The sequence below is a fragment of the Fundulus heteroclitus genome, chromosome 7 (assembly GCF_011125445.2).
Source record: "Fundulus heteroclitus isolate FHET01 chromosome 7, MU-UCD_Fhet_4.1, whole genome shotgun sequence".
Classification (NCBI taxonomy): domain Eukaryota; kingdom Metazoa; phylum Chordata; class Actinopteri; order Cyprinodontiformes; family Fundulidae; genus Fundulus; species Fundulus heteroclitus.
The window spans coordinates 21,471,239-21,497,404 of NC_046367.1; the positions used below are offsets into that span (position 1 = coordinate 21,471,239).

Sequence of the window (26,166 nt, forward strand, 5' to 3'; positions counted from 1 at the left end):
TTTTGAAATTTAACAGGAATTTGCAAAACATTGTCTATTTTTGACTCTCGTTTTCTGCAAATAGACACTTAAAATTGGAATTATCAGTAGCGTACATGAAAAAAAAAAAACACCAAAATGCTCAGATGGCTCAAACAGACACTGGTAAAATTATCTGGCTGTAATAAAAAAAAAAAAAGCTTTTTTAATGGCTTAAACGACAGCCCATTACTAAGGGGTGGACCTGTTTCGGTTGAATTTGCATGTTGTCTAAGCCATTACAAGGCCTTTGTTTGACAGTAATATAAAGCTTGGTACTCCACATTACTCCAGACTTTTTGAATTGAGAAAGCTTCTTGGAGAGGAAGCGAAACGTCTTCTACTATGGAAAACGAGTCCAGTTGCTTTGTTTTTTTACTTTTTTTTTGGAATGACCATGACCTGGATGACCGAGAATCTTCACCAGCACTGGCTGTAATTTAATGATCGTTACGTCTTGGATGACTTGAGAATTTAGACTTGTGTCGCGCCTCGAAACGTTGCCTGGAAAACCGGGAGAGACGGTCAAGTTCCTTTTATTTAAATGTCTAAACAGAATCAGTGCATTGTGTGAACATATGAAAAACAGATGAGCTAACAGTAGTTGATACATGCATAAAAAAAAAAAGAGTACAGCTTAACTGTAGAAAAATAGGCTTTGTACAAGCAATTAAAATGATGCAAGGTATTTAAAATCCACCTCTGACACCGTCGGCTGGCTGCGGAGGCAGTGTTAGTGGCCTTGTGGTGAGGCTGCAGCGCCTCAACCACAGAAATATGCAGTTAAACAGAAGCGTCTTTGGTTCGGCTGTACTTTGTGGTCTTTGACGGTTAACAACGTGTCGTTATAACTGAGGTAATAAGTTAAAAGGTAAGCACCAATTTAAATTTAACACTCAAAATGACAGACATTAAAAGCATACACTTGTTCCATGATGCCGTTGTTCTTATCGTATGGCTTTTTGTTGTTGTTGTTGCTGCTGGATCTACAGTGCACTTTAAAGCTCGAGGAATTGCACAGTCCATGCAGATCTGAGCTGCGTGGCTTGGGAGAAAGTCACTCGTCAGGGTCGGCGCTGCAGCAGAGTTCCTCACAGGTTCTTCATGCAGACCTGGCAGCGGCTGATGCGCGAAAGGAGCTGGCCGGCCTTCAGCGTCTCCGACGACGGCTGAGTGTGGAACGAGTGGTCTATGGACGTCAGCCAGAAGCTGTGTTTGTTGGCGAAGTAGTGGCACGTGCCCTTGGCCCCGTTACACTCGATGAACGGGGTTGTGCGGAAGTCCTCCAGGCAGGAGCCAGGGGACGACAGGGACTGACCGCCGCCTTCGTTTCCCGCTGCCGTGTGCTGCGGGAGAGAAAGATCAGAGGGTCGTTCCAGTGAGACAGGGGGGAAATAAAAGGTAATCTGACGTTTTTTTTACACGAGATGGTATCTGGTAATTCACAAAAACTACTGCTGCACATCACCCCGAACATGCTATCCCTGCAGAGAAACGCTGGAAGCTTGGCGGTGGCTGTTGGATTACTTTCCTTACAGCAAAGCAGGTCAGAGCTGATGGATGATTGATGCATAGAGCTAAATACAGAAAAAATCCTGGAAGAAACCCTGTTAAAGGCTGCAAAACACCAGAGACTACGGCAGAAGTTCACGATGCCAAGCACACAGCCTGAGGCGACATGGAAGGGTTTAGATCAAATCGATGTGTTTGAATGGTCTAGTCAAAGTTCTAGTCTAAATCCATGTCAGAATCTGTGGCAAACTAACGTTCACCGACTTTCCCCATCCAATCTGACTGAACCTGAGCAACTTTGCAAAGAAAAATGCGCAAAAATGTGAAAAACTGGTGGACACAGCCTGCAATAGCAATGCAAGACATTTCCGCAAAATATCAACTCAGGGGGGCTGAATCCAAATGCATGCCACACTTTTCAGATTTTTGTTTAAAGAAATTGGAAACAAAACCATTTCTCTTTCACTTCATAATATTTCACTGCTTTGTGAAGCCATGTCACATAAAATCCTGATAAGACACGACAAAGAAGGTATGAAAACTTTTACAATTATCTGTAAATGAGTCGAAGTCATGCACTGTCAGTTTTCCACCCACAACTGCAACTCACCATGAGGAAGGAGTAGCCAATCCACAGGCTCCTCCAGCCCACAGGACACTGCGGGATGGTGATGTCCTGACTGTGAACTGCAATAGCGACCGACGGCGCCTCGCAGACCGAGCAACGGCTGATGTACGGCTGGATCTCTTTCTCTTCTACGGGCATCATGGGAAGGGGAGCAGTGGTTGACAACCAGTAGGACTTATCGTTCCTGCTGGCATAGTAACAAATGTCCCCGGGGTTGCAGTACAGAAAGGGCATGGTGCTGAACCGTGGGAGGCAGGAACCAGCCAAACCTGGCGGGGAACAAACGCCGGAAAAGTACGGTTAAAGATTAAATTGCTTAAAGTTGTTTTGCTTTCTGATCCCCCGCTAACCACCACATACATGTTGCTTCACCTCTCAAGTATTTATAGGTTTTGAAGGAACAGGATCCAGTGGGAAAGAATGGAAACTACAGGAATTTCTGTTTTGCAAAGGTTCTCAGATTTTTATCAGTTTTTGGCAAACCTTCAAAAGGCAAAACATAGTTTAGCCACTTCACTTAGGAGCGTAATTAAATGAGTTGATTAAAAGTCTTCAAAGCAAGTGAATTAGACTGGAGGGATCAGAGAACATGGACTGGGAAGGATTCAGTTTCAGCTGAGGACACATCTCTGATGTTCACCTGCACTCCTGACTGTTACTATTGTAACAACTGTTTACATGCATCTTGCCCTACTCACCTTGACTGAATGTTGATTTGAACTGCTGACTGTTTATTCACAATTGTTTACATATACATTTGCAATACCGTACTTTAACTGCAATATGCAATTACCTTCCACTGCACTTTAATTTCAATAGCTGCTGTCCAAACTCTAATTATTCATTTTATAGTAATAGCTACCTGTGTATCATGCTCACAATTCTGCCTATAGTAATAGCCATCTGTACATATATTCATAGCACATGTAAACTCTGTTATAATAACAATCATCTGTATATTATGCTATTGTACATATCTGTAAAACTCTATTCATAGTAATATCCACCTGTATATTATATTTGGTACATATCCAGCTGTAAATTTAGTTCACAATACTAGTTATCTATATATTATACTCATAGGACAAATCTATCAGTAAAATTCTGTCTATAATAGTGTACATCTCTATATTTATTCAGTAAAAACCCATGTCCTGTACATATGGACCCATTGTTTATCCTTCACTTGCTGCTATTGCACTTCTGGTTAGACCTAAACTGCATTTCGTTGCCTTGTACCTGTACCTGTGTAATGACAATAAAGTTGAATCTAATCCAATCTAATCTAAATCTACACTGCAAAAACAGAACTAAAAATAAGTAAAATGTTCCTAAAGTTAGTGTATTTGTCCTTCATTTGAGCAGGTAAATAGGATTATTTGCCAATGGAATTAGTATTTTGACCCCTAATATAAGATAATTAGACATTCTGCACTTGAAATAAGATGATGGAGATGAGTTGGTTCTATTTTAAGGTCAAGAATCTTGTTCCATTGGCAAACCATCTTATTTACCTGCTCAAATCAAGGATAAATACACATATTTTAAGAACATTTTACTTATTTTAAGTTCTGTTTTTGCAGTGTAATCTAATAGAGAAAACAAGAGATTTCTGAGAGTTTTAGGGTTTTGACTTATCCCTGGTCTTATAGGACTTTTCATGACAAGATATGCTTAACGTCTGTAAAACCTAAATCAGGAACACCATGTAATACTGACAGACAGTGTCAAAAACACTCCTTTCAGGGTTTTGTATGAGCACAGAGCGGTTTTATAGCTCACGCTGACTCACCGAGGTCCTGGTTGTGGGCCTTCTCCTGGCCCTCCAGGTACAGCAGACTGTAACCGTCCCATAGTTTAGACATTCCCACGGGACACATGGGCGTCTGATCCGACTGACTGTGCTTCACAAGCAAGTAGCCCACGCTGATACTGCGGCCAGCCATGCCGGCTAACCCTGGGTTACCGGGCTGGCCTCTTTCACCTGTTGAGAAAGGATGGGTTTAATTAACCTTCTGCCATTTTCCTTTGCTTCAGCCTCATTACTCTCATCTGTATGCTTCTGTTACGCTGATCCCAAACGGCCCCACAGTGTCAGACATACCTTCCATGCCCTGGAGACCACGGTGACCCACGTTGCCCACCTCTCCGCGGAATCCCGGCACTCCTGGGGTACCGCTAATCCCAGGCATGCCTTTATCTCCATAAGGTCCCATGAACCCTGTACATAAACAACATAAATGCTTCTAGTCTACACCGTGTATACTACCAGTCAAAAATTTTAACATATCTATTCTTTTAGAATAAATGAAAAGATGTAAATGTTTGATTTCACAGTAGGAACACTATTCTAATCAACCTGGATCTCCAGGTGGGCCTCGAGGTCCTGGCTCGCCTGCAGACCCCTTCGGGCCATGGATGCCCCGCGGTCCTGGAGAACCTCTTTCTCCTGGAATTTTAACGGGAGTCGGAGCAGGACCCCGGCTGCCAGGTGCCCCAGGAAAACCTGTGGAATAGATGGCTCACTTAATGGCTCAGGTGAAAACCAAACACACAACGTTTATGCTGCCTGTAGCTGAAGTAGCTGGAGCTCAGACATACCCGTCCTTTGGCTCAGTTCAGTTTAACCAGTCTACGTTTAGCTGTTTTCATTGTTTGTCTTTAGCTAAAGTTTGTTCTAAAGTGGAAAAAAAAGCAGTGCTAAGGCTCTTTTTACAAACTGATTTATTTTGAGGTCTTAAAAACCTCCAGCTGTGTTTTAAGTACTCCACGTTCTGTGGGCTGTTTTTCATTTAAGATAACTAGTCTGATCCAGGGGTTTTCCACATCCAGTCTTCAAAAGCTACTGTCCTGTAACTTTTACTTCCACCGGTGTCAGGCCACACAGGCCAGTTAACGAACCATTCACTTATTTAATTCAGGCGTACAGCGGAAGGGATGCATCTAAAAGTAGGCAGTAGCTATAGAGGACCGGACTTGACCACCCTTGGTCTAAGCTTTTCAGATTTTGAACAAGAGATGATTAAATGTAACCTGACCCTAGCCAAATAAATTTTGCTCCGCCTAGCTCCACTCATCCATCTGGAACAGATCCATAGGAAAGGCGTTTCAGAAGGCTGGGCCTTATCAAAAATCCTTGCATATGATTGGATAAGCCACTTGTCTGTCATCTTTATCGACGTGCTATTTCAGCCACTCACACCTAAGCCTGATGAGAGCGACGCAGGAAAAAACAAAACCAAATCCGGTCAGGAGAAGGGCGAAAACATCGTTTCCATCAACAAAAGCCTTCAGAGCCGGTTTCTGATGTTCTTTTAATGAAACAATATTAGGTAGCTTGGACAACACGGAAGAAATAGCAGCAACAATGTTAACGCTTGCTTCCTCGATGCGAGCCGCCATTGTTGTCTGAATCAGTCTCACGGTCGCGTCTCCACTACGTCACATCTATGAAACTCCAGCCCTGCGTCCTGATTGGCTGGACAATAAAATTGGTTGAAGAAATCACTCTCTATGGGAGATGTCCCAGATGGACGTGAGTGAAGCTAGGCGGAGCTAAGCGGAACGAAATTCATCTGGCTCGTCAGGTTAAATTAAATGCGGTCCAGACCCCTTTAAAAAAAAGAGTAACAGCTCTTTGGTCTACCACTAAATTAAAAAACTAGTAATCAGATACTAAATTCAGCTTCATTAGTTGGACTCAGCACCCAGATGTATTGCCTTAGATTGCTTACACTGTGCATAAAAGGAAGAGTTTACTGCAAATCAGTGACAAAACATTTGATTTGGGGTGTAGCTGACAAATTGACGTGGGGATCAATGCTGCCGTATTGGATGGTGAACTTCATATCATCTACATTAAAACCTGCCTCAGACTACAAAAGCATTATGAGAAAGTTTTACACACATGTACACAAAGAACAACTGTAGAGTGTTTGATTGAACATACAAATACATAAAGGACTGTAAATGTCTTTGTAGCGCTTGTGTAGCGACTGACCTGGGAATCCGGTGTCTCCTTTCGGACCCACTGGTCCTCTCTCTCCCTTTAGACCGATCTGTCCAGGAACTCCCATGTGACCTTGGTCTCCTTTGGTTCCTGTTAAAAAGAGACAGCGCCTGTTCAGGTTAATTCAGTGTGTTTATATCGCGCCATTTCACGACACGTCATCTCAGGGGTGCTTTGCAGTAAAGAAGTCAATTTAATCAAATCATGAAGACAGATTCCAAGTCAAGAACATAACGCAGAATATGAAACAATGACGTTTCAATCAATTGATAGTCATGCAAGTGAAGCTTTATGTAGGTCTGTAGTACTAAAGCTGAACTTTGGAGATGTTGTCAAGGACTTTGGTGCAAAAAAGAAGACAGAAAAGTAGAATTGATTTCAAGATTTCTGTCGAAGTAATGCTCTTCAGACTTTTTTTGCACTGTGGATCATGTAACAACAGTAATTGAAGAATTCAAATGTAATATAGACAACATCTATATTTGAAGGCCAAGGTGCAGTTTTGGATTTTTGCATTGTTTTAGACACTGTGAAATAGAATGGGAATCTGCACCATTTCATAGAAAAAAAAAAAGAAGAAAATAGACAAACACTACAATCATTGTTATGTAGCATCTCGCTTAAGTCCCCAGATCCTCCTAAATCTGGTCCTGCTCTTATGCAAACCCTAAATTTACCTTATAATTACAGTTTGATTACTATTTTCTTAAGCTTACTACAGTACTACTACAGTATTCATAACTGCTTAACAAGTAATTTGAAGTTGAACTGTTTAAAATTTCAGTCTTTGTTGGATGTCCCTAAAAGCCTTGGACATCTAATGATTGTCGTTTTTGCTTCGTCTTCGGTCCCACCCATCTTCCCGTAAACTCGAACCAGCTTCCCTGTGCACACTGATGAAAAACGTCTCCAACAGTATCGCACTGACTCCATCATGCTTCTCTATGTGAATGTTGCGTTCAGGAAGACTTGCAGGTCTAAATTTAGACTTATTTTCTAGAGTGGCTTGCTTCTTTCCACTATTCCATAAAGGCCCACATTTAGGTATTTGTAAGACTAATAGTTGCCCGTTGACAGATTATTCCACCTGAGCAGAGGATCTTTGGAGCTCCTCCAGAGGTAATATGGCGCTCTTAGCTGTTTGCCTGATTAATTCTCTCCTGCCTGGCTTGTGAGCGTGAGTGAAGGTGCCATATCTTAATAGATTTGCAGTTGTGTCACACTCTGGATTAAAGAGCGTTGCTTTGTACACTAACTAGTCTATTTCTTTGCAAAACTTCTTCATACTTTTATCCCAGACCTCTCCGTAATGATGTTTTTTGTTCACTAAAGTTCTCTAACAAACCTCTGGTGCCTTTAAAGAGCAGCTTTATATAACGTCTGAAGGAAGCTGATTGCTCTGGATGGTATTTAGGAACACCAGACTAAAGGGAGCTGTGTGCAGCTCACACGTTTCAGATTTGTTTGTGTAAAAAAACAAGTTTAAGGTGTGTGAATAATTTTCCTAGGCACTGTGTAGTACTTGCTCCAAGACGTTTGTTTCAAGTATAAGAAAAGAAAAAAAATTAGACAAAAGAATGGGATTCAATTTGCTCCATATGAATAATTTCTACATAGCCCGGCAGCTGATCAGTAAACACAAGAACTAGTCAAAGATAATTTCTGGAGAAGATCTCTCTTTTAGAGGACACCTTTCTTCCCAGAGACTCCATCGGGGCCCCTGTAGCCCGCTGATCCTGGATCTCCTCGATATCCTCTCCTACCAGGGGAACCAGGGAACCCATGCTGTCCTGGTACACCTTTCTGACCTGGGAAAGCATCCACACCAGGCTGGCCCCTTGCTCCGGGATGACCTAAAAAAAGACACCACGTTTTATTAAATAAGCACATACAGACATGCGTCTGTTTTTGACAGGATCAAGATCTTTTCAATTCAACCATATGTCCAACAATAGCAGCTATAGCCTTTCATTTCAACGTGGAAATAAAATGCCTGAAAGCTCAAAATGAAATTTGCTTTATTAATAAAAAAGTAAAAAAAATACAAATATTGACACTGTATGAATAAGTATATACTTCTATACACTGCAAAAAGTAACTAAAAGTACAATTTTCTTGAAATTAGTGTATTTTTCTTTGTTTTAAGCAGCTAAATAAGACTATTTGCCAATGGGATGAGTATGTTTACCCCTAAAATAAGATAATTAGATATCCTGCACTTGAAATAAGACGGTGGAGGTGAATTGTTCTTATTTTAAGTGCGAAAATCTTATCCCATTGGCAAATAGTCTTATTTACCTGCTCAAATCAAGGAAAAATACACACATTTCAAGAAAATTTTACTTACTTTGAGTGTAGATTTAATTAGGATTTCATTACCAAATATTTTGGAGTTTATATGTTTAAAACCAACAGAAGAAAATCAACAATGACTCCTGCAACACTAGTTTCTTCCCACCCTGAAATCCCGGAGGTCCTGGAGAGCCCGGATCCCCCCTGGGGCCCGGGATGTCTGAGGTCCCATCTGGTCCTTGAAGGCCCCGCAATCCAGGCAGTCCAGGTTGGCCAAAGTCACCTGAATAAACGACACATGGTGTCAAGCTTTATGGACATGAGGTCCCGAAGAGACATGCGCATGTTGCATGTACTGCATAGAAACATCTAGGCTCACCCTGAGGCCCCTGGAAGCCCTTTAAACCTGCTGGACCTGGAACGCCTGGCTGGCTGTTGGGAATACCGCTTTCTCCTTTTCGCCCTTTAATTCCTGTCTCTCCAGCAGGTCCAACAATGTTCAGACCTGATGTGACCAGAAAGCAGGTTATTTACATGACAAAAACCTTCGTGGAAAAAACAATGTTTACAGAGCCCTGAGTTAACAGGCTGTTAAAAAATCTCCATAAACGCCAATTAATGTACAAGACAGAAAATATGTGTCTGTGTGTATAATAATAATAATAATAATAATAATAATAATAATAATAATAATAATAATAATAATAATAATAATAATGATAATAATAATAAATCATCATGAACTTTTTCACATTTTTTCACATTATAACATTAAACTTTGATGTATTATATTGGGATTTTACATCATAGCCCAACACAGAGTCCGTTAAGAGGAAGGAAAAAAGCTCTTCAAACTTTTTGTCACTTTTTTTTAACCCTTTTTTTTTTTTTTTTTTTTTTTCTTCAATGTGTGTATTTTAAGTTTCTTTCTACATAACTCTGGGATGCATTTTTATCTGTTTTGAACATCTTGCATGTCTGTGCAATACGACATAGAGCCCCTTTAAAGACACATTTCAGTTCCCCATTGGTGTCAGACAAATAGTTTGAAAAAGTTTGAAAATCTGAAAAATGGGCTGAACTGCTCTGCAGAGAAGAACGACCCAAAAGTTTCGTCATCTTGCTTCACAAAGCTGGTAGGACCCCAGAAAGACCTGTAGATGTAATTGCAGCAAAAGGGTGGTTCTCTAAAGTCCTCACTCACATTAAGTGGCCAAATTGATTAAAATTTCTAGATTTCTATTTATAGAAACAAAAATGAAATAAACTGTAAACCATTTTTCACAAGTTATATTGTTCTATTGCATAAAAGTATATTACAATATACTGAAGTTTGTGGTTGACCAAATGTGAGAAGTGTCCAGCGTATGAAATAATTTAGCAAAGAACTATATATTTATAATTTTGCCTCATTACAAAACAGCTGAAAAAAGAAATAGCCAACGGAAAACTAAAGAAAAACTATACTGACGTTGGACAAATTACAGACGTAAACACTTCAAGACATGCACAGATACGTTTTGAACTTGAGCAGTGGTCTAGAGTAAGCATTTAAATGCATTAACTCTCAGACATTCATAATTTACTCTAGAAGAGCGCTGAGGAATTATCTCTTGGAGGTCTTCAGATCTGTTACCTGGTGTTCCTTGGACACCCTTCGGTCCCTTCAGCCCATCTAATCCATAAAGACCCTTCAGGCCGGGGTAACCTGCACATATTTGAAACACATGTTATTGTGGTAAATAAAAAATCGCACAGGATGTTTCAGGTAAATAAAACAAAGGGCGTTGGTCCATTTGTGTTACCTTTAGTTCCAGAGAAGCCAGGAAAGCCCGGCTGACCATCTTTGCCTGGAATTCCAGGAAAACCCTTTTGACCTTGGTTCCCTGGCGTTCCTATCTGCCCGTCCAACCCTGGAAAATAAACAAAATCCTGTAAATGCAATGTAAACCTGTAGGAATCTGCAATGGATAAAGTAAAGGTAGTCTTGTACCTGGGAATCCTTGTATTCCATAATCCCCGGATTCTCCTTTTACCCCTTCAATGCCGTCAAAGCCGGTTATACCCCTGTCCCCAATTGGTCCAAGTAATCCTTTCAGCCCTATGGAAGGAATATCAAACCTTTTTGTGTCAGCCAAACCCGGTTTACCTATGTTCATTAAACCAGACAAGAAGAAACAACACCTGTATGAGGTCAGTTCGTACCTGGTTCTCCGGCAAATCCATCTTCTCCTCTCAGTCCTGGAGTTCCATAAAGGTCTACGCGAACGCCTTTGTCACCTGTAATATTTCGCTTTATTTAGCGACACATAACACAACTTCCACACATTTGCATTATACTAAGCCTAAAAGCTTGTTTGATGGTTAAATTAGATCTTTCACCTTTGGCCCCCTTCCTTCCTGCCACTCCTGTCTCACCGTAGGCACCCGGGCTTCCTTTGCCCCCCTGAAAAATAAGTCAGTTGAAATATTTGAAATAATCTTTTAAGGAAACTGATTTGACATACAGTCTACAAAATGGAAAAAAAAAAAGCAATTACCATTACTTGATGTTTTTCCTCGTCAAGTAATGGGACCCATACCGCTAACAATTACAAGGTTTTGACTTTCATTTTGAATTCGGCCCCTTTGTGATATATGTATTAAAGTTAAAACATTTGTTTTAAGCAATACAAAAACATTAATATTGATAACAAAAATTTCAAAACTCTTCTGCACTATCCTATACAAATCGACTGAAAAACACATTCATCTGTTTTAAAAAAATATATAAAAATAACAAATTATCTGGTTGCAAAGGTTTGCACACCTTTAAAACCATGGTTTTGATGGAGACCTACCATAAGTCATAAAACATTTAATTAACTGTGAAAAACGTTCTTAGAAAGGATTTTTTTTTTTTTAGAAATTTGCTCATTTGCATTTTTTTAATCTAAAGCCACAATTAGCAAATAATCAAATCAGTGTTGTAGTACTCGAGTCCGAGACTCGAACTCGAGTCCGAGTCATTAGCTAAATTTAGAGACTCGTGACTTGACTTGGACTTGAGCACTGATGACTCGAACTTGGACTCGGACTCCTACATTCAGATCATTCTGACTCGGAAATTGAGAAAAAGACTCGACTTTTTTTATATCATTAGGCTATAATTTTAATATGTCATTAGAATATTATTTGGTGTATGATTTTAATATCTAATTGTCGTACCGCGCACGTGACGTCACCATCTCATGAGCAACGCTCCTTGCCGCTAAGGTTGGGCAAACAGTGTGAGAGCGCAACGCAAGTAGCAACCAGCCGTTACACGTGCAACAGATACAAGGATATGACCGACTTTTCAGCTGTTAAACTTTCACAAGAGGATGTCCAGGCGCCCATTTTACTGGTAGAACTGTGGAACAACATACCAACATTCAGCTCAAACGATGGATTGATTGTCGAGGGCTCGGAAAGACGGGCCGAGTTGATAGGAAGGTAAGTCGATGTTTTTCTTCTGCTCGACGTTCATGCCGTCATTTGCAGTTTTTTTCTGTTTGTAATCACCGTCCAGGAATCGGTATACATTTTCCGGCCCGCCGAACAATTTAGTCCGGTCCGGTGGGCATGCATTATCATTATCCAACGGCTGTATCTCCTCGCTGCATCGACCGATCCACACCAGATTTGTTGTGAGTCATGGGGGAACGCTGCCGAACGCGTTTGTGGGAATCGCCCGGTGGACGGGCGAGGAAAATGCGTGAAAGCATCTGCGGTGGCGGGCGGCCGGCGGTGCGCGAACCCTGCCCGCCGGCCGGCCGGCACCGCGGCGTTGCGCGAACCCCGCCGGCCGGCCGGAGCCGCGGCGGTGGCCAATAGGCCGGAGTGCGCTTGGCTGCGAGGGCCGATCGACGCCGCTTGCGGCTTTAACATCCTTCATATGCGGCCTATCAGCGTACCTCGAGTCGCAGTTGCACATTCCATAACAACAATGTTTAAAAACCATGGTTAGCAGACGTCTTAGACTTGGAAAAGCAGTCGTTTTACCGAGTAAAACCAAGGGTAACTACAGCGAAAGAGTTATTAGTGCAATGGAATGTTACTGCTTCATGTCATACATCACACGTCAATAGTGACTCGACTCGGACTTGACTCGGATGAGTAGTGGACTCGACTCGGACTCGACTCTGATTTTTTTTTTAATGACTTGGACTTGACTCGGACTTGAACACTGGTGACTCGAACCTGGACTCGGACTCGAGGCATAGTGACTTGACTACAACACTGAATCAAATTGATCCTATAAGTGAGCATGCTCATTCAATCCCATTGTTGTTACTTTTTCACCTAGAAAATGTAAGTTCTTTTGTAAATGCCTCTCTGTCTTCCTAACACAATTTGATATGCATATATAATATCAGTGTTCATAAAAACAGTTTCAAGGCCCCACAATTGGGAATATCATCTTTGTTATTTAATGAATAAACAAAACATAAGCAAAAATAAAACAAAACGGCTTTTAAAAGTTTCTGTAAAATATAAACATAAACACAATTTCTGATGAGGAATAAATTACGACACTACACATTTATACAATATGTAAAATAACACACACGGTAAACACATCAGGTGTGCATTATGAGAACATTATAATTCAGCATTTTAAAGGAGATTTCCCATTAATGTTAGACTTTTAGTTTTGCAGGGTCCTGGGAGTTGAAGTCAAAGTGAACACCATGCTATAGAGCTCTCTGAGGCCTTCACCAATAAGACTACAGCAGCTAATAAGTCTGGAGAGGGATTTAAAGAAGTCTCAGATTAATTAGAAATCAGAATACAGTCTACCACCGGAGGATGCCAAGACAACATGCCCAGACCTGGCTCTGGGCTAAATGGTTGAAAAAGACTCTCCAAAAACTCCAAAAGACCTATAGAAGATTCTTGCTACTGATGATATGAAAGGGCATGTCTTTGCAATCAGAGAGACTGCACAAGCTTAACTTCGATAGGAGATGTCCAAGGAGGAACCCTAAGTCTTCGAAGCCCAGACCAGAACATCTGGAAAGATGTTCTGTGGGCAGACGAGTCTAAAATTGGATTATTTGGACACCAGAATGGAGGACTTGTTTGGCCTGAAGCTATAAAGCACCCTAGGAAAGGATGCTTTGCTGCAGCAGGACCTGCAGCAAAGCATCCGATCCTAGGGTGCTGCACTTCTTAAGGAAGTGCCTAAATAAGCATTTTCCTGTGGTGGCTTTGCTCACCTTGTTGCCAAGCATCCCATCAAAGCCCTGAATGCCTCTGTTTCCTGGAGATCCTGGCATTCCCTTAATCCCTGGCAGTCCCTGTGCACCTGGATCTCCATGAAGACCTTTTTCATTGCTGGGCTCCCCTGGAAGACCGTGAACTCCATCGGGGCCCGGCACACCTTGGCCACCTTGTGTTCCTGAGGAAAAACTTTTTGATTTATAGCGGAACAGGGACCCTGGGACAGACTGAGACACTGTTAATACATTAGAGCTGCAGACCTTGTGGTCCAGGAACACCCGTTTCGCCTTGATGTCCATGGTCGCCCTTGACTCCCTTAATTTGGACAAGCATTTTAGGGGACATCACCCCCTGTCGGCCTGTCAGACCACGCTCACCTGCAAGCGGGGGAGAGGGGTAAAAGGACTATAATAGGTGCCAGTCTTGTCACAGCAATGCCAGGGAATGACTCTGAGTCGCACCTTTCTCTCCCTTTACACCCGTCTGTCCTTTCAGGCCAACTCCGCCAGGGCTTCCAGTCTCTCCCTTTATACCATCAGAGCCCTTCAGACCAGGATTTCCTTCGACACCCCCAAAACCAAACATTCCAGGGGAACCTTTTTGTCCTGAAAAGAAAGAAGTCCGAATCCCCCCACCAAGAGTTTAGCGAAAACCATTTGACAAATTTTTAGTTTTTTATGCGCTGTAGAAGCAGAGAAAGGAACTGACCCTTCAGTCCTTGAAGTCCCGGTCGTCCCGTTGCGCCCGGTTGTCCAGGGTCGCCCGTTGGGCCGCGTTCTCCAATGGGGCCATCATCCCCATAAACACCCGGCATTCCTTTCAACCCTATCGGACCCGGAGGACCTGGTTCTCCTTCTGTTCCTCTCTCTCCGGTTGCTCCTGATGACGTAGAACAGTTTAAGCAGGAAAGAAATTGTTTTTGTGTATCTGTGTTTGTGTGCTTGCTTCTCTAACCTGACTCTCCAGTTTCACCAACCGGACCAGGTGGTCCCGCCCTGCCAGGATCACCAGGGAAGCCATATAAGCCAGCTGGCCCAGGTCTTCCCTCTTCCCCTGGTAGGCCCGGGGTACCTTTCGCTCCCTTCAAGCCGATCATGCCAGGCATTCCGTTTATTCCTAAAAACATCCGTCAAAACGAAGACATTAGAGCAAATTCCGGACACTCCTTATTCCACACTTTGACCAGGTTAAAGAACACAGCTGACCTGAAAAACCCTGCAGGCCTGGATCTCCAGTTTGGCCCTTTTCCCCTTGCAGACCAGGTGGTCCTGGGTCACCTGCAGGTCCGGGTGATGCTCCTATTATTTCTCCATGAGGCCCCTTTTCGCCCTGAGGCCCGTATCGGCCAGGCATACCAGGCACTCCAGGGCTCCCTACCGTCCCTTTCCTGCCAGGAATCCCCAAGTCTCCACGGGGACCGGGAAAACCTGTGACAAGAAAAAAACACTCACCTTTGGACCAAAAACCAATCGTACCACCCTTAGTGGCAACAACTACCATTGGGCATGTTCAATAACGGGAATCTTTTTAACCTCTGTGGAGGAATGTTGGCTTTTTTTTTTTTTTTTTTTTTAAGGATCTGATGCTCTGACAGGCAGAGAGCTGTGAGTAAAACATTTGGACAGCAAGAGGAGGAACTTAGTTGATAAATAATTTCTTCTAAGCTTTTGCAGTAGATTTTGTAGAATTATGCCAGTTTGTCCAAAATTCTTTAGACTGGACACAACAATGACACTGGACTTGGTACTGATGTATAGAGAAATTTCCTGAATTTTCTCAGTAAAACAAGTTTGCAAACCCATTGCAGGGTTTGCAAAGACCCTACCCTAAGGCGGGTGGGGTATGGGGGGAAAGGTTTGAGGTCCTCGGTTGGGGTCGAAGGGGGGTGGGTACACTTGCTGTCCTGTTGGAGTCTGGGATAACCCTTTACTTGAAAGGTTTACTGGAGTAACAAACTGCCAAAATGTCTTCTTAACCCTTTCCAGAATGACATAATTTATTGACTTTGTTTCTCATCTGTTGCTGAATTTCTTTAGCTCAGGGAATCGTCTGTTAGTTTATGAGATCTTTCAGTCGCTTCATGTCGTCAGACGGGTTCTTTCCAAGTGATTTCTTGATTCTGCCAGTAATCAGGTCTGGTTGAGGCTAGTCAATGGAACATGGCTTATCATCACTGCCAATTCCTAATTTAACAAGGAGGTCCAACGCTGTGGACTAAGCTTTGACGTAGTTCATGAGAGATGCTGACCAACCCAACATTAGCATCAGATCTCTGTCCAAAGTCTCATTGTCGCTTCTAACCTGCTGGTCCAGGAAAGCCGCCCGCGCCTCGCTCTCCTTGTTCTCCTTTCTCTCCCTTGAATCCACTTCCACCTTTCAAACCTTTTGGGCCAGGGAATCCTGTTGGATAAAAAAAAATAATAGCAGTGCTTCAAAAAACAACAACAAAATGCCGCTACACAGAGTGGATTTAACACAAATCAGTGGGTTTGGTTACCTGGGGCACCTGTTATTCCACTGAGTCCTGGAAGTCCTGGCAGACCAGGAGGACCTGGGATAGCCTCACAGGCGCCTGAGAGAAAATCACCAAACACCATCAGGACCATATCAGTGTGCTCTGATCAGGTGGCTGTTTACCAATAACTGCTTGGGTGCAAGTAATATATGACTGCTGCCCAGCGTGAATGTTTTTCATAATCGGACATCGTCCTCACATTAGCTGCTGCCTCAATAACTTCAAACTCCAAAAGGCTTCAAAAATCCTCATGCAAACCAATGAAATAACTCAAAGGCAAAGCACAAACAGGGGAGTTATAAAGAAGAGCAACGAGTTGAAAACATTATTATACCAGCTACCTGTCACTTCCACCTGTCCGCCATCTCCGTGTTGAACACATCCGCCTTTCAGTCGACAAGCAGGGAGAGAATGAAAGAGAAACGCATTCGGAACAAGAGTTATTCAAAAGCACAAAGCTTGGTCTCAAACAAGCTGAGCTGGTTTGAGGGAAGCAGCGTTTGCATTAGGTAGACAGCGGGAGGAAGAGGAGCAAATGACTGGTCATGCTTCCTTCTCTTTCTAACCAAAAGACATTAACTTTCATTCCAAATCCATCACTTCCTTTGAAAGAGAGGTGGAAATTTATATAGAGCAAAAACAGGGAAAATCTGTGTTGGAAAAAAAACAATATGCAACACACAAATGGCATTGAATATGAGCAGGAAAAGGAGGTGGTCAGCCGCCCCTTACCCGGACTTCCAGGGGTCCCAGCCACTCCCTCGTAGCCGGGGAGGCCTTCATCTCCAGGTAGACCATGCTGTCCTTTGAGACCTGCAAAGTCTTCACCTGGTATTCCCGCAAGCCCAGCAGGACCAGGTCTACCGGGCCATCCAGGGAACCCTTTGTCCCCAGGTTCCCCCTTGGGTCCTTCACCCTGGTAATATCAGCCAAACAAGCAAGCAGGCGATAAAGAAAAGAAAAGTGCTGTTTTCATAGTGTCCACAGTCACTGTTTAGTGGTTTAGCTACAGTGGCTCTCAAATGTCCACACACCCTGCTAATAATTAGAGCTGTGCATAAAAATCGATACAAAGATTAATATCGATTTTTTTTAAAATGATTTAAAACCGATATTCTGGCTTTCAATATCGATATACCTCCCAACACCTAGGGGGCGCTATTGCAGCCTAACCTTCATCCCTAAAATCAGACGTTTGGGCACGTTTTTGGTTTCTGTGATACATTAAATGCATTCAACCAAATGCACTTTGTTTTCCTGTTAATATATCAGTGTTCAATAAATTGAACATAAATATAATATTTGGCTGGTTTTGTTGATTGAATGACTGAGCATTTGAAAGTAATAAATATCGATATTGGAGTCAAATCAAATCAAGGTGAGCTATATCGAGAATCGTATTGTATCGTGAGCTATGTATCGAAAATCGTATCGAATCGGCTCATCCTAGATGATACCCAGCCCTACTAATAATGTAACGTTTATTTGATATTTCTAAAGATTTTCCGTGTATACTCAGGTATGGATCCTGCACCATTCAACTGATGGGCAGATCTCTTAGAAAGAAACATCTGAAACAAAAAAAATGTGCAATAACTCCCTCTTCTTTGGAAGGAGTCTGCCAGCATCTGACATCTTGACATGACGACGTTTGGCCAATCTACGTTGCAAACGTTCACCAGATCTATCAGATTATGGGAACATCTCCTTTCTGCAACCCTGTTCTACTCTTGGCAGCCTCTCTGGTCAGTTTCCGTCTCGTCTTTCCATCCACTTTGCAGAAATACCCGATTTCTGTAAATCCCCTGTTTCCCCCCATTTTCTCCCGTTACTAGTGAGTTCCTTCACTGTGCCCTGGTGCATAGAAATTAACAGGAAACTCCTACTTTTACCAAGTTGATAAGATTTATGTTGACAACAGGCGGTAACTTCAGAGGGGTGAAACTGAAACAGAAACCAAAAGTGTTTCGGCGAGCTATTACACTAGCTTCACTCATTGTCCAGTTACAAGATGTGAAAAATGTAAAATCCACTTGTGCCGCAACATATCACAAAGTCAAAATAGCTGATTTGGTCAGTATGCTAAAGACGAACAGTGTAGAGAGATTTGCTAACGGCCCAAGACGTTAAAATCGCGACTTCCTCATTCCCAGACGTAAACCGCCATTTTTGAGTATTTAGCTCATCTTTATCCGTGCGTCACAAAACTGGACAGACTTGGTGTGTAAATGTAAAGTAAAAATTGAATAATGATAAAAAGAAATACAGGGCGATGAACGAAACAAATTTAAAGGTATACAGTAGAAACGGTCATTAAGGACAGAACTGATGGACTCACTGGAAGGCCGCGGCTGCCAGGGAAACCGTGAAGACCGTTTGGGCCTGGAGCACCGGGTGTCCCTACCGGTCCATCATTTCCTGGCTCACCAATGTCCCCAGGATACCCTATGGGGGACAGAGTAAAGCCCAGTTCATGCATAGAGTTATTAAACACCTAACCCTGTACGGCAGAGTTTTTTTTTTTCTTTAGATGGACAGAAATAATAATTTGCACCTTTTTCTCCCGCAAGACCCGTGTCTCCTTTCCGACCTTTGGGCCCCTGTAAGCCATTAAAACCAGCAGATCCCTACAATGCAACAAAATATGGTCAGGTGTGAGAGATCAGACTTAAAAAAAATAAAATAAGTAAAAGGTCTGAAATGGTTATTTCCTTACTGGCAGGCCGTCGGCTCCTTTTGGACCTGGGTCTCCTATATCTCCGTCATACCCAAACTCTCCAGGCATCCCAGCATCGCCCTGCAGACCAGCCGGACCGGGCAAGCCCCTGGGGGCACTTTCACCACCGCAGTTACATTCTCCATGATCGCCTGATCACACAAGACACAGTCAGGCGGGAGACATTTCACAGAGTTAGGCGAAGAACAAGGCTCTCTGCTTTCTGTGCGTGCTAAGAGCACCTTTCATTCCTGTAGCGCCGGCATTGCCAGGTCTGCCCCCCCTTCCTTTATCTCCTTTGAAGAACTCCTTCCCTATAGGTGAACATGAGTTAAAGCAAAGAAACATGGCGATAAAAAAGGGAATTACCCTCTCCACCCACATAATCACTCACAGGATCCTTTGGGTCCAGCAGGGCCTCGGTTTCCTGGACTTCCATCGGGTCCTGGGGTTCCCGGGAAGGCAGCCGGTCTACCCTCGGTCTCCTGGCAGGCCCTTTTCTCCCGGCTCCCCCTTAAAACCGAAAGGGCCGAACAACTCCCAAACTACCAAAGGAAAAAAACATACTTTTATCAGGTTATTGTTTGGGTTATGCTGCTTGTTGTGTCCATACTCCACCTCAATCACATCCCTTTGCATCACTTCATTTCAAAGAAGCTAAAGATCCTAGAAATGTGTTTGGAGTTTGCATCGTGGGATGAAGGAAAGGTATAGTATTGCGAAAATTTCTTCTGATGGTTTTCACAAAATCAAATGCTAACACCAGATAAAGATGACCGAGTAAATGAAAAAAAAATCTAATGATAATTTCTTTCATTAAGGGAACAAAGCCATCTAAACCAACCAGGCTCCATGTGAAAAGATAGTTGCCTCTACACTGCAAAAACAGAACTAAAAATAAGTAGAATTTTCTTGAAATTAGTGCATTTCTCCTTGATCTGAGCAGGTGAATAAGATTATGTGCCAATCGAAAGAGTATTTTTACCCCTAAAATAAGATAATTAGATATAATGCACTTGAAATAAGTTGATGGAGATGAGTTCTTCCTATTCTAAGTGCAAAAATCTTATTACATTGGCAGATTATCTTATTTACATGCTCAAATAAAGAACAAATACACTCATTTCAAGAAAGTTTTACTTATTTTTAGTTCCGTTTTTGCAGTGTATCTAAGATTCTGGTGCGTCAGTGAATCACAGCGAGAGCCATTAGGAATAAATGGGGAAAGCATTGTGCATTGGCGGCTGACCCACCAAACTTCCTCCAGGACCTCATCAAAAACTCATCCAGACGGCCACAAAGCAGCCCTGAATCTAAAGCTCTGCCCACCGCAGCATGGTGGTGGTGGTGGTGTGATGATCTGGGGCTGCTGTACTGCTTTAGGCCACCAGACCACTCGGTGTAATTGATGGAACCGTGAGTTCTGCCTTTTTAAAGGAAAAGAAGGAGCATGTCCGTCCATGCATTTATGCGTCAAGCGCACGGCAGCGGTCCGAGGCCCACCTGCAAGTTAGCCTCTAAATGGCTGAAAAAAACAGGCTGTAGGTTCTGAGGTGGACTTAGTCAAAGTCTGGACCTAAATCCAGGTGGCAAGCTGCTGCTTCACGGAAGCTGTGGCCACCGAGGGCGGCACAATCAGCTATTAGGTTCAGCGGGGGAATTAAATTTTCACACAGGTCCTGGTTGGTTTGGATGTCTTTTTTTTTTACCCTCTCTTTACATAAAAATGTGATTTAAAAACTCTTTTCGGCATTTACTCAACGTCTGATTTAGAAAACAAAACGTTAATGCTCTTAAATATTTAAGCGTAGCCAAACAAACAAACAAACAAAAAAAAAAAACTAAAGAAATAAGTAAGGTGTGAAATACTTTTTTCTCAGCACTTTGTAAACGTGCCATGAAAGGAAAAGGATGTGCCAAACACAAAAGAAATGGTCGACAGAGGAGGATTTTACATCTTAATATTATCTTTCAGAAAAGTGAACTCCAATCTGAAAAAGCATGTTGCCAAACTTGAACTGAAAAAAACAGAACCTTTGTGGTAATATAAGGGGGGAAAAAAAACCAATACAGCTATTTAAGGATATAAAAGCTAAAAACTGTATTGGCAAAGGTTCACTCCTGAAATTTTTGCTTAACAAGCTTTTCTAGAACAGACAAAGTTAGAAGTTAGACATTAAAACCTCATAACTATGCAGCCAGTGAGCAGTTTTTTAATCTTTAGTTGTTTTGACATTTTAGTGATATGAAGTGTTGCAACCAAACCTGAGCAAGGATGTAAGATGAGCAGAACTATGAGGCAACACAGGTGGGATCTCAAACAGAAGCCAATCCCCTGAATTTGTAAATTCATCTGGAGTGATGAACTCCGCCTACGAACCTTGTTGCTGTGAGGAAGAGGCAGGAAGTCCAGGAGGTCCGGGGAAGCCCTGGTCTCCGATCGGACCTCTCTCTCCTTGTGGACCCGCCTCGCCAGGGAACCCAGGAGGTCCAGCTTAAAAAGGTCAAGGTAAACAGAGAAAACATTAACCGGACACTTTCTAGTTAGTGCAACACATTTGTCCAAGCTACACTGCATGATCTCAACAGTGTGAAACCAGGGCTCAGTTTTCCCACACAGAGGTTAGGCCTAGTCGTTCATTTAATTGGTCAGAACTGCTGAAATCTGCCTTCTCAGCCAGAATGCACGTTAGTCCAAGATTTATCAGTGCAGCATGGCGTCGAGGTGATGAGTATAACAAAAGTCTATATCAAATTAAGAGTGCTTGAGTATCAGATGTATAGAAATTAGAGGATTGGTTCTGTACTTCTTGAAAGCTCATAAATGCAAGTGTCAGGAAGCTATAAAGGACAGCGTGAAAGTAGCTGAATTTTCTTTTATTTATTTTTTTTACTTTTGGACTCTGAGCTTTTAACATCCATGAGATGCGATTTTCTGCATTTGCTTTATAGAATATTTAATGTGGCACCTAGGACAGATGAACTGGGGATTTATCTGGTGATGATGTACTTAACACCAGATGAATCCAGTGATTGACAGAATTTAGATTGCTATTAGGAAATCGTTAAGAAATAGATCCAACTGCAGTTTTTTTTATGATATATTCACCTACAAATATGGGAAATTTGTTGGAGTCATATAATGGAGCCCAGAATAATAAAATGTAAGAACTCATTTTTTTATTATTTCTGATCCATGCAGAGATTCAATATTTAAGATTTTTGCATCTCTCTTTATTTTCATTTCTAGCTATAGAAATATCCCTGAACCCAGGGATGAACTTGTGGCAGAAACACGTGACCTTTTGCTTCTAGGGAAGTGGAGGCTAAACTAGTTTGCACCTCTTTATTTCTGTCTGTCTGAACTTCTCCTTAAGACAAGCAGAGTTCAGATACGTCATTAAAAATGAAGACCATATGAAAAAGGGAAGCCTGAAATCAGAGATGGTCATGTTTAAAAGAGTAGAATGCCAGAACGCAAGGCAAGCAGAGGTTCAGGGGCTGCGTGGTGAGATGGAAAACATGACTTAATGAACACTATGACAAAATTTACAGGCTGGCATAAAATAATCAAGGCCAGGGAACAGAGCAGACAAAGGGTAGCACAACAGAGGACCCGACAAGGAGGGAAAGGAAACCTGCGCCCGTATTCACAAAGAATCCTCAGACTAAAAGTAGCTCTTAGTGACGTCATTTTTCTTAATTTTACCTCAGTAAGATAAAAGTTATTCACAAAGCACCATAGGCCTTAAGAGAGCTCCTAAAGTGGAAAAATGTTAGTAGTAGTTAGGAGGACTGAGAGAAAAAGCTCTCAATGATAACATTTTTAGAAGAAATGGAAAATGTGGCAGAAAAATATATGATGAGAATAGAATCTACAGGCTAAGAAATGATTCTACGACATAAAAACTGACAGACTGCACACTCACCAGGAGGTAACATTAACCAAACACCTTGGGATCAGGACAGAAACGGATTTAAAGGAGAAAGAACAATAAAATGACGATAGTCGGTACATTTTCCCCCTGATAAGGATCCTAATTAATTATTCTTCCACCGCTCCGAAACTTCTCACTTTGTGTTTTACCACAAGGAAGTTAATCAGTTTCACTGAGGTTATTTTTTTTTATCTCGTGTAATGTCCATTATTTCCTCACAGAGTTTCACAATGAGTCAGCTGGGGTTTCTGTGACCTTTCACCATCATTATTCAGCTGTTCCCAAATGTGTAAAATGCAGATACTTGTGAGAAAATGCAGACTTCCTAGTTTGTACCTTATGGCAGCTGCTGACCACATGCGTCATTTACAGTTAGCTCGTAAATGACGCATTTAAAAAAATGGAAAAAACAGCACGGAAAGAGGCGTGGTGGAGTGTGCCGGTGGTGTGGGGGGGCGGAGAAAAGGAGGACACATTCAGCTCTCCTTTAAAGCCCATCCAGACAGGTGAATGATGCTGTACCTGAGTGTTTGAATGCATCCGCACCTGCTAAGGATGAGTGAAGAAGGAAGCACACAGCGAAGCAGACCAGATACTGAAGCTTAGATTTGCTGCTTATTTGCACTGTTTCCTCAGCTTAGCTTCAGGATATTTTAGTGCCTTTTAACCGAGACGCCCCTGTTCAGTAGAGCTCAAACTTGACTGTTTGTTCAGCCTTTAATCATCTTACCATCAGGCCAAGGGGATCCTGATGGAATCAGCGTTCCTGGATCTCCTCTGACTCCCTGAAACAGAAAGGATGAGCTAGTTTAAATGACCAGATGTGGCTTCTCACAGATTCACTAAATGTAAAAAAGGTTAGACCGTATATTTCACTGAACATATCGAAGATATCAAAATCTATATGTGTGTATATATATATATATACACACATATATATATATATATATATATATATATATATATATATATATATATATATATATACACACACACATATATATATATATATATATACACACACACATATATATATATATACACACACACACACACACACATATATATATATATATATATATATACCTGGATTAGACATAATTACACATCATTTTTAAATCATCTATTGTAGCTGTTGTCTCACCTTAAGACCGTCGGTGCCTCTCAGCCCTGGATCACCAGGCTCGCCCTAAAAAGTGTTTTCATGACAGCTTAGAAAAAGAACGTTTTGCTTTTAATCAGAGGCTAAACAGAATATTGTCACCGTACCCTCTGACCAGGAGTCCCATGTGCACCGCTTTCGCCCTGAAAAACGGACACAGACGAGCACACGCTATAAGTTTATGATGTAACAAGCCGAGCGTTTAGGAAGAAACGCATGAAGACGTGACCGTGCCTACCCGGTGCCCAGGTAATCCCGTTATACCGGGTTCTCCTTTGTTGTCCATGTTGTCCGCCTGAAATAAACCAGCCACAGGATCAGAGGAGGAACCGGTATTTCAGTATTCAAATGTGAAACCAGAAATTAATATTTCATGAGAAATATTTGCATAATAATGCTAACGAGAGATCACATACCTCATCTCCCATTTCTCCTTTTTCACCTGGAAACCCAGTTGGTCCCTGAAACAATTAAAAAATTACCTCCCATGATACAGACACATTTTGTACCTTAGCTTCTTATTTATTGATTTTTTTTTTTAATTATTTGTTAAAAATGTTGATCATTACTGGGATGGGTTTCCGCTGCTGACGAGTGTCGTTTCCTGGGGGGCCCTGTTCTCCGATTTCCCCCTGTGGCCAAAACAGGAAGTGCAACAAAATTTAGCACTGGAGTGTGTGATCATTAAGAGCACGTTTAACGAGGATAATTAAAGAAAATATGCAGAAACAAAAGCAGCCAGTTCAGATCGAAGGCAGCTGCAATTCAGATGTCCCGTTGACAGACCTAAATATATTTTCTATCAGTTTTGTTATTTGAATGCTTAAGAAAAACAAGGTTGAAAAATAATCTTATTTCAGAGAAGGGAAACCAACACATCACTTCTTTGCTGTGATGTGTTCAGTAAGTTTTAAAACCAATGTGCTTACAAGGCCAGCTCTCCACTTGTCAGCCTTGCTGACCTACGCTTAACCTTGCCTGTAAGATAAATTCTGGAGATATTTGGGCATTCACAAACACACAAGAATGATAACGATAATGTGCAGAACAAGAGTGCAACACATTATCAGTCTGGCTGGCCAGGTTAATCTACACTCCCCTCCTAAACCAAGTTTAGTTAACATTTGAATGAGCCTGTTTATACATACTGAGACAAGTGACTGATTAGTTGACCTGTGTGGGACAGACTTCTGGCTGCGTTCTAGTGTATTATTTATGGATTTAACGCCTCCAGGACCAAATAAAACTCCATGATTTTTTTTCTCTCTCTCTCTGCATTGCACTAAAATACAATTAAAACTGGAGACTGATCTTTCCTTTGTAAGTGAGCAAATTTACAAAATGCTTTTTTCTTCCCCTGTAATCCTTTCAATGAGGTCAGACATTGTATACTTGAAGTTAATTTTATTAAGTATACTTGCGTATAAGAAAAAGTCATTTTATTAATATTGTACTTAGTCTTAGACTTCTGTTTGTACTTGTCAGTATATAAGTCAAGTATACTTCACTATACTATTGTTAGGTATATGAAATACAGTTTATAAAAAGTTAACTTCAAGTACACTGCCTCATTTTAAGTATGAAATAAGTATACTCGTAATACACTTGAATAAACTACTTTTTTTGCCAAGGGATTTTATGCACCAATACTAAAAAGAAATACAGTCAAATTCAATATATTAGAACATGCATTTCTAAGAGGCTTGTCTCGTTTTCAGGTTATAAGCCCCCCTTTGAAAACGCATTTAAGCCGGTATTAAACATACCTTTTTTCACTAAGCCCCCATTTCTGCATGAAAATGTTGCTTTAATATTGGTCTAATGCATATTTTAACCTTAAATGATGTGTTCTTATTTGCTGGAGGTGGAAAAAAAATCACAATTGACATAATTAAAGGCTATAAAACATCACCATTCTGTGGTAATTTAAAAGTGTTTCCCTTGTTGAATTAAGATTCTGAAATAAATGACATTTTCAGTAATATTCTAATATATTGAATATGACTGTATACCAAACACCTTTCTCTTCAGTATGAAAAGCCAACTAATTTGTAAAAGGCTGTACTAAAATAATGAACACCAGCATGGGTACTCGCCTGCTCTCCTTTGACTCCCTTCAACACTTTGGTCAT

The 26,166-nt window shown here is 41.6% G+C and overlaps 1 protein-coding gene across 2 annotated transcripts; it reads right to left on the reverse strand.

Annotated features, from left to right (window-relative positions):
• Positions 1-538: 538 nt before the first annotated feature.
• On the reverse strand, positions 539-24,061 carry LOC105934896 (collagen, type IV, alpha 2). Of its 2 annotated transcripts, XM_036139182.1 has the most exons (32): positions 24,017-24,061; positions 23,603-23,657; positions 21,315-21,428; positions 19,329-19,479; positions 19,177-19,248; positions 18,935-19,086; positions 18,773-18,845; positions 18,557-18,663; positions 16,951-17,134; positions 16,560-16,604; positions 16,201-16,275; positions 16,005-16,103; positions 14,909-15,130; positions 14,658-14,819; positions 14,412-14,582; positions 14,165-14,308; positions 13,964-14,080; positions 13,700-13,881; positions 10,842-10,905; positions 10,665-10,739; positions 10,453-10,560; positions 10,265-10,372; positions 10,096-10,167; positions 8,839-8,964; positions 8,626-8,742; positions 7,859-8,020; positions 6,159-6,257; positions 4,518-4,664; positions 4,263-4,379; positions 3,951-4,142; positions 2,141-2,427; positions 539-1,364 (listed from the first exon to the last, which is right to left on the reverse strand). In XM_036139182.1, the coding sequence occupies exons 2-32, from the start codon at positions 23,603-23,605 to the stop codon at positions 1,110-1,112; spliced, it is 4,002 nt and encodes a 1,333-aa protein (XP_035995075.1). In that variant the 5' UTR covers positions 23,606-23,657; positions 24,017-24,061; the 3' UTR covers positions 539-1,109. The 2 variants fall into 2 exon arrangements, with proteins under 2 accessions (XP_035995075.1, XP_035995076.1); XM_036139183.1 differs by lacking the exon at positions 16,560-16,604.
• Positions 24,062-26,166: the final 2,105 nt, after the last annotated feature.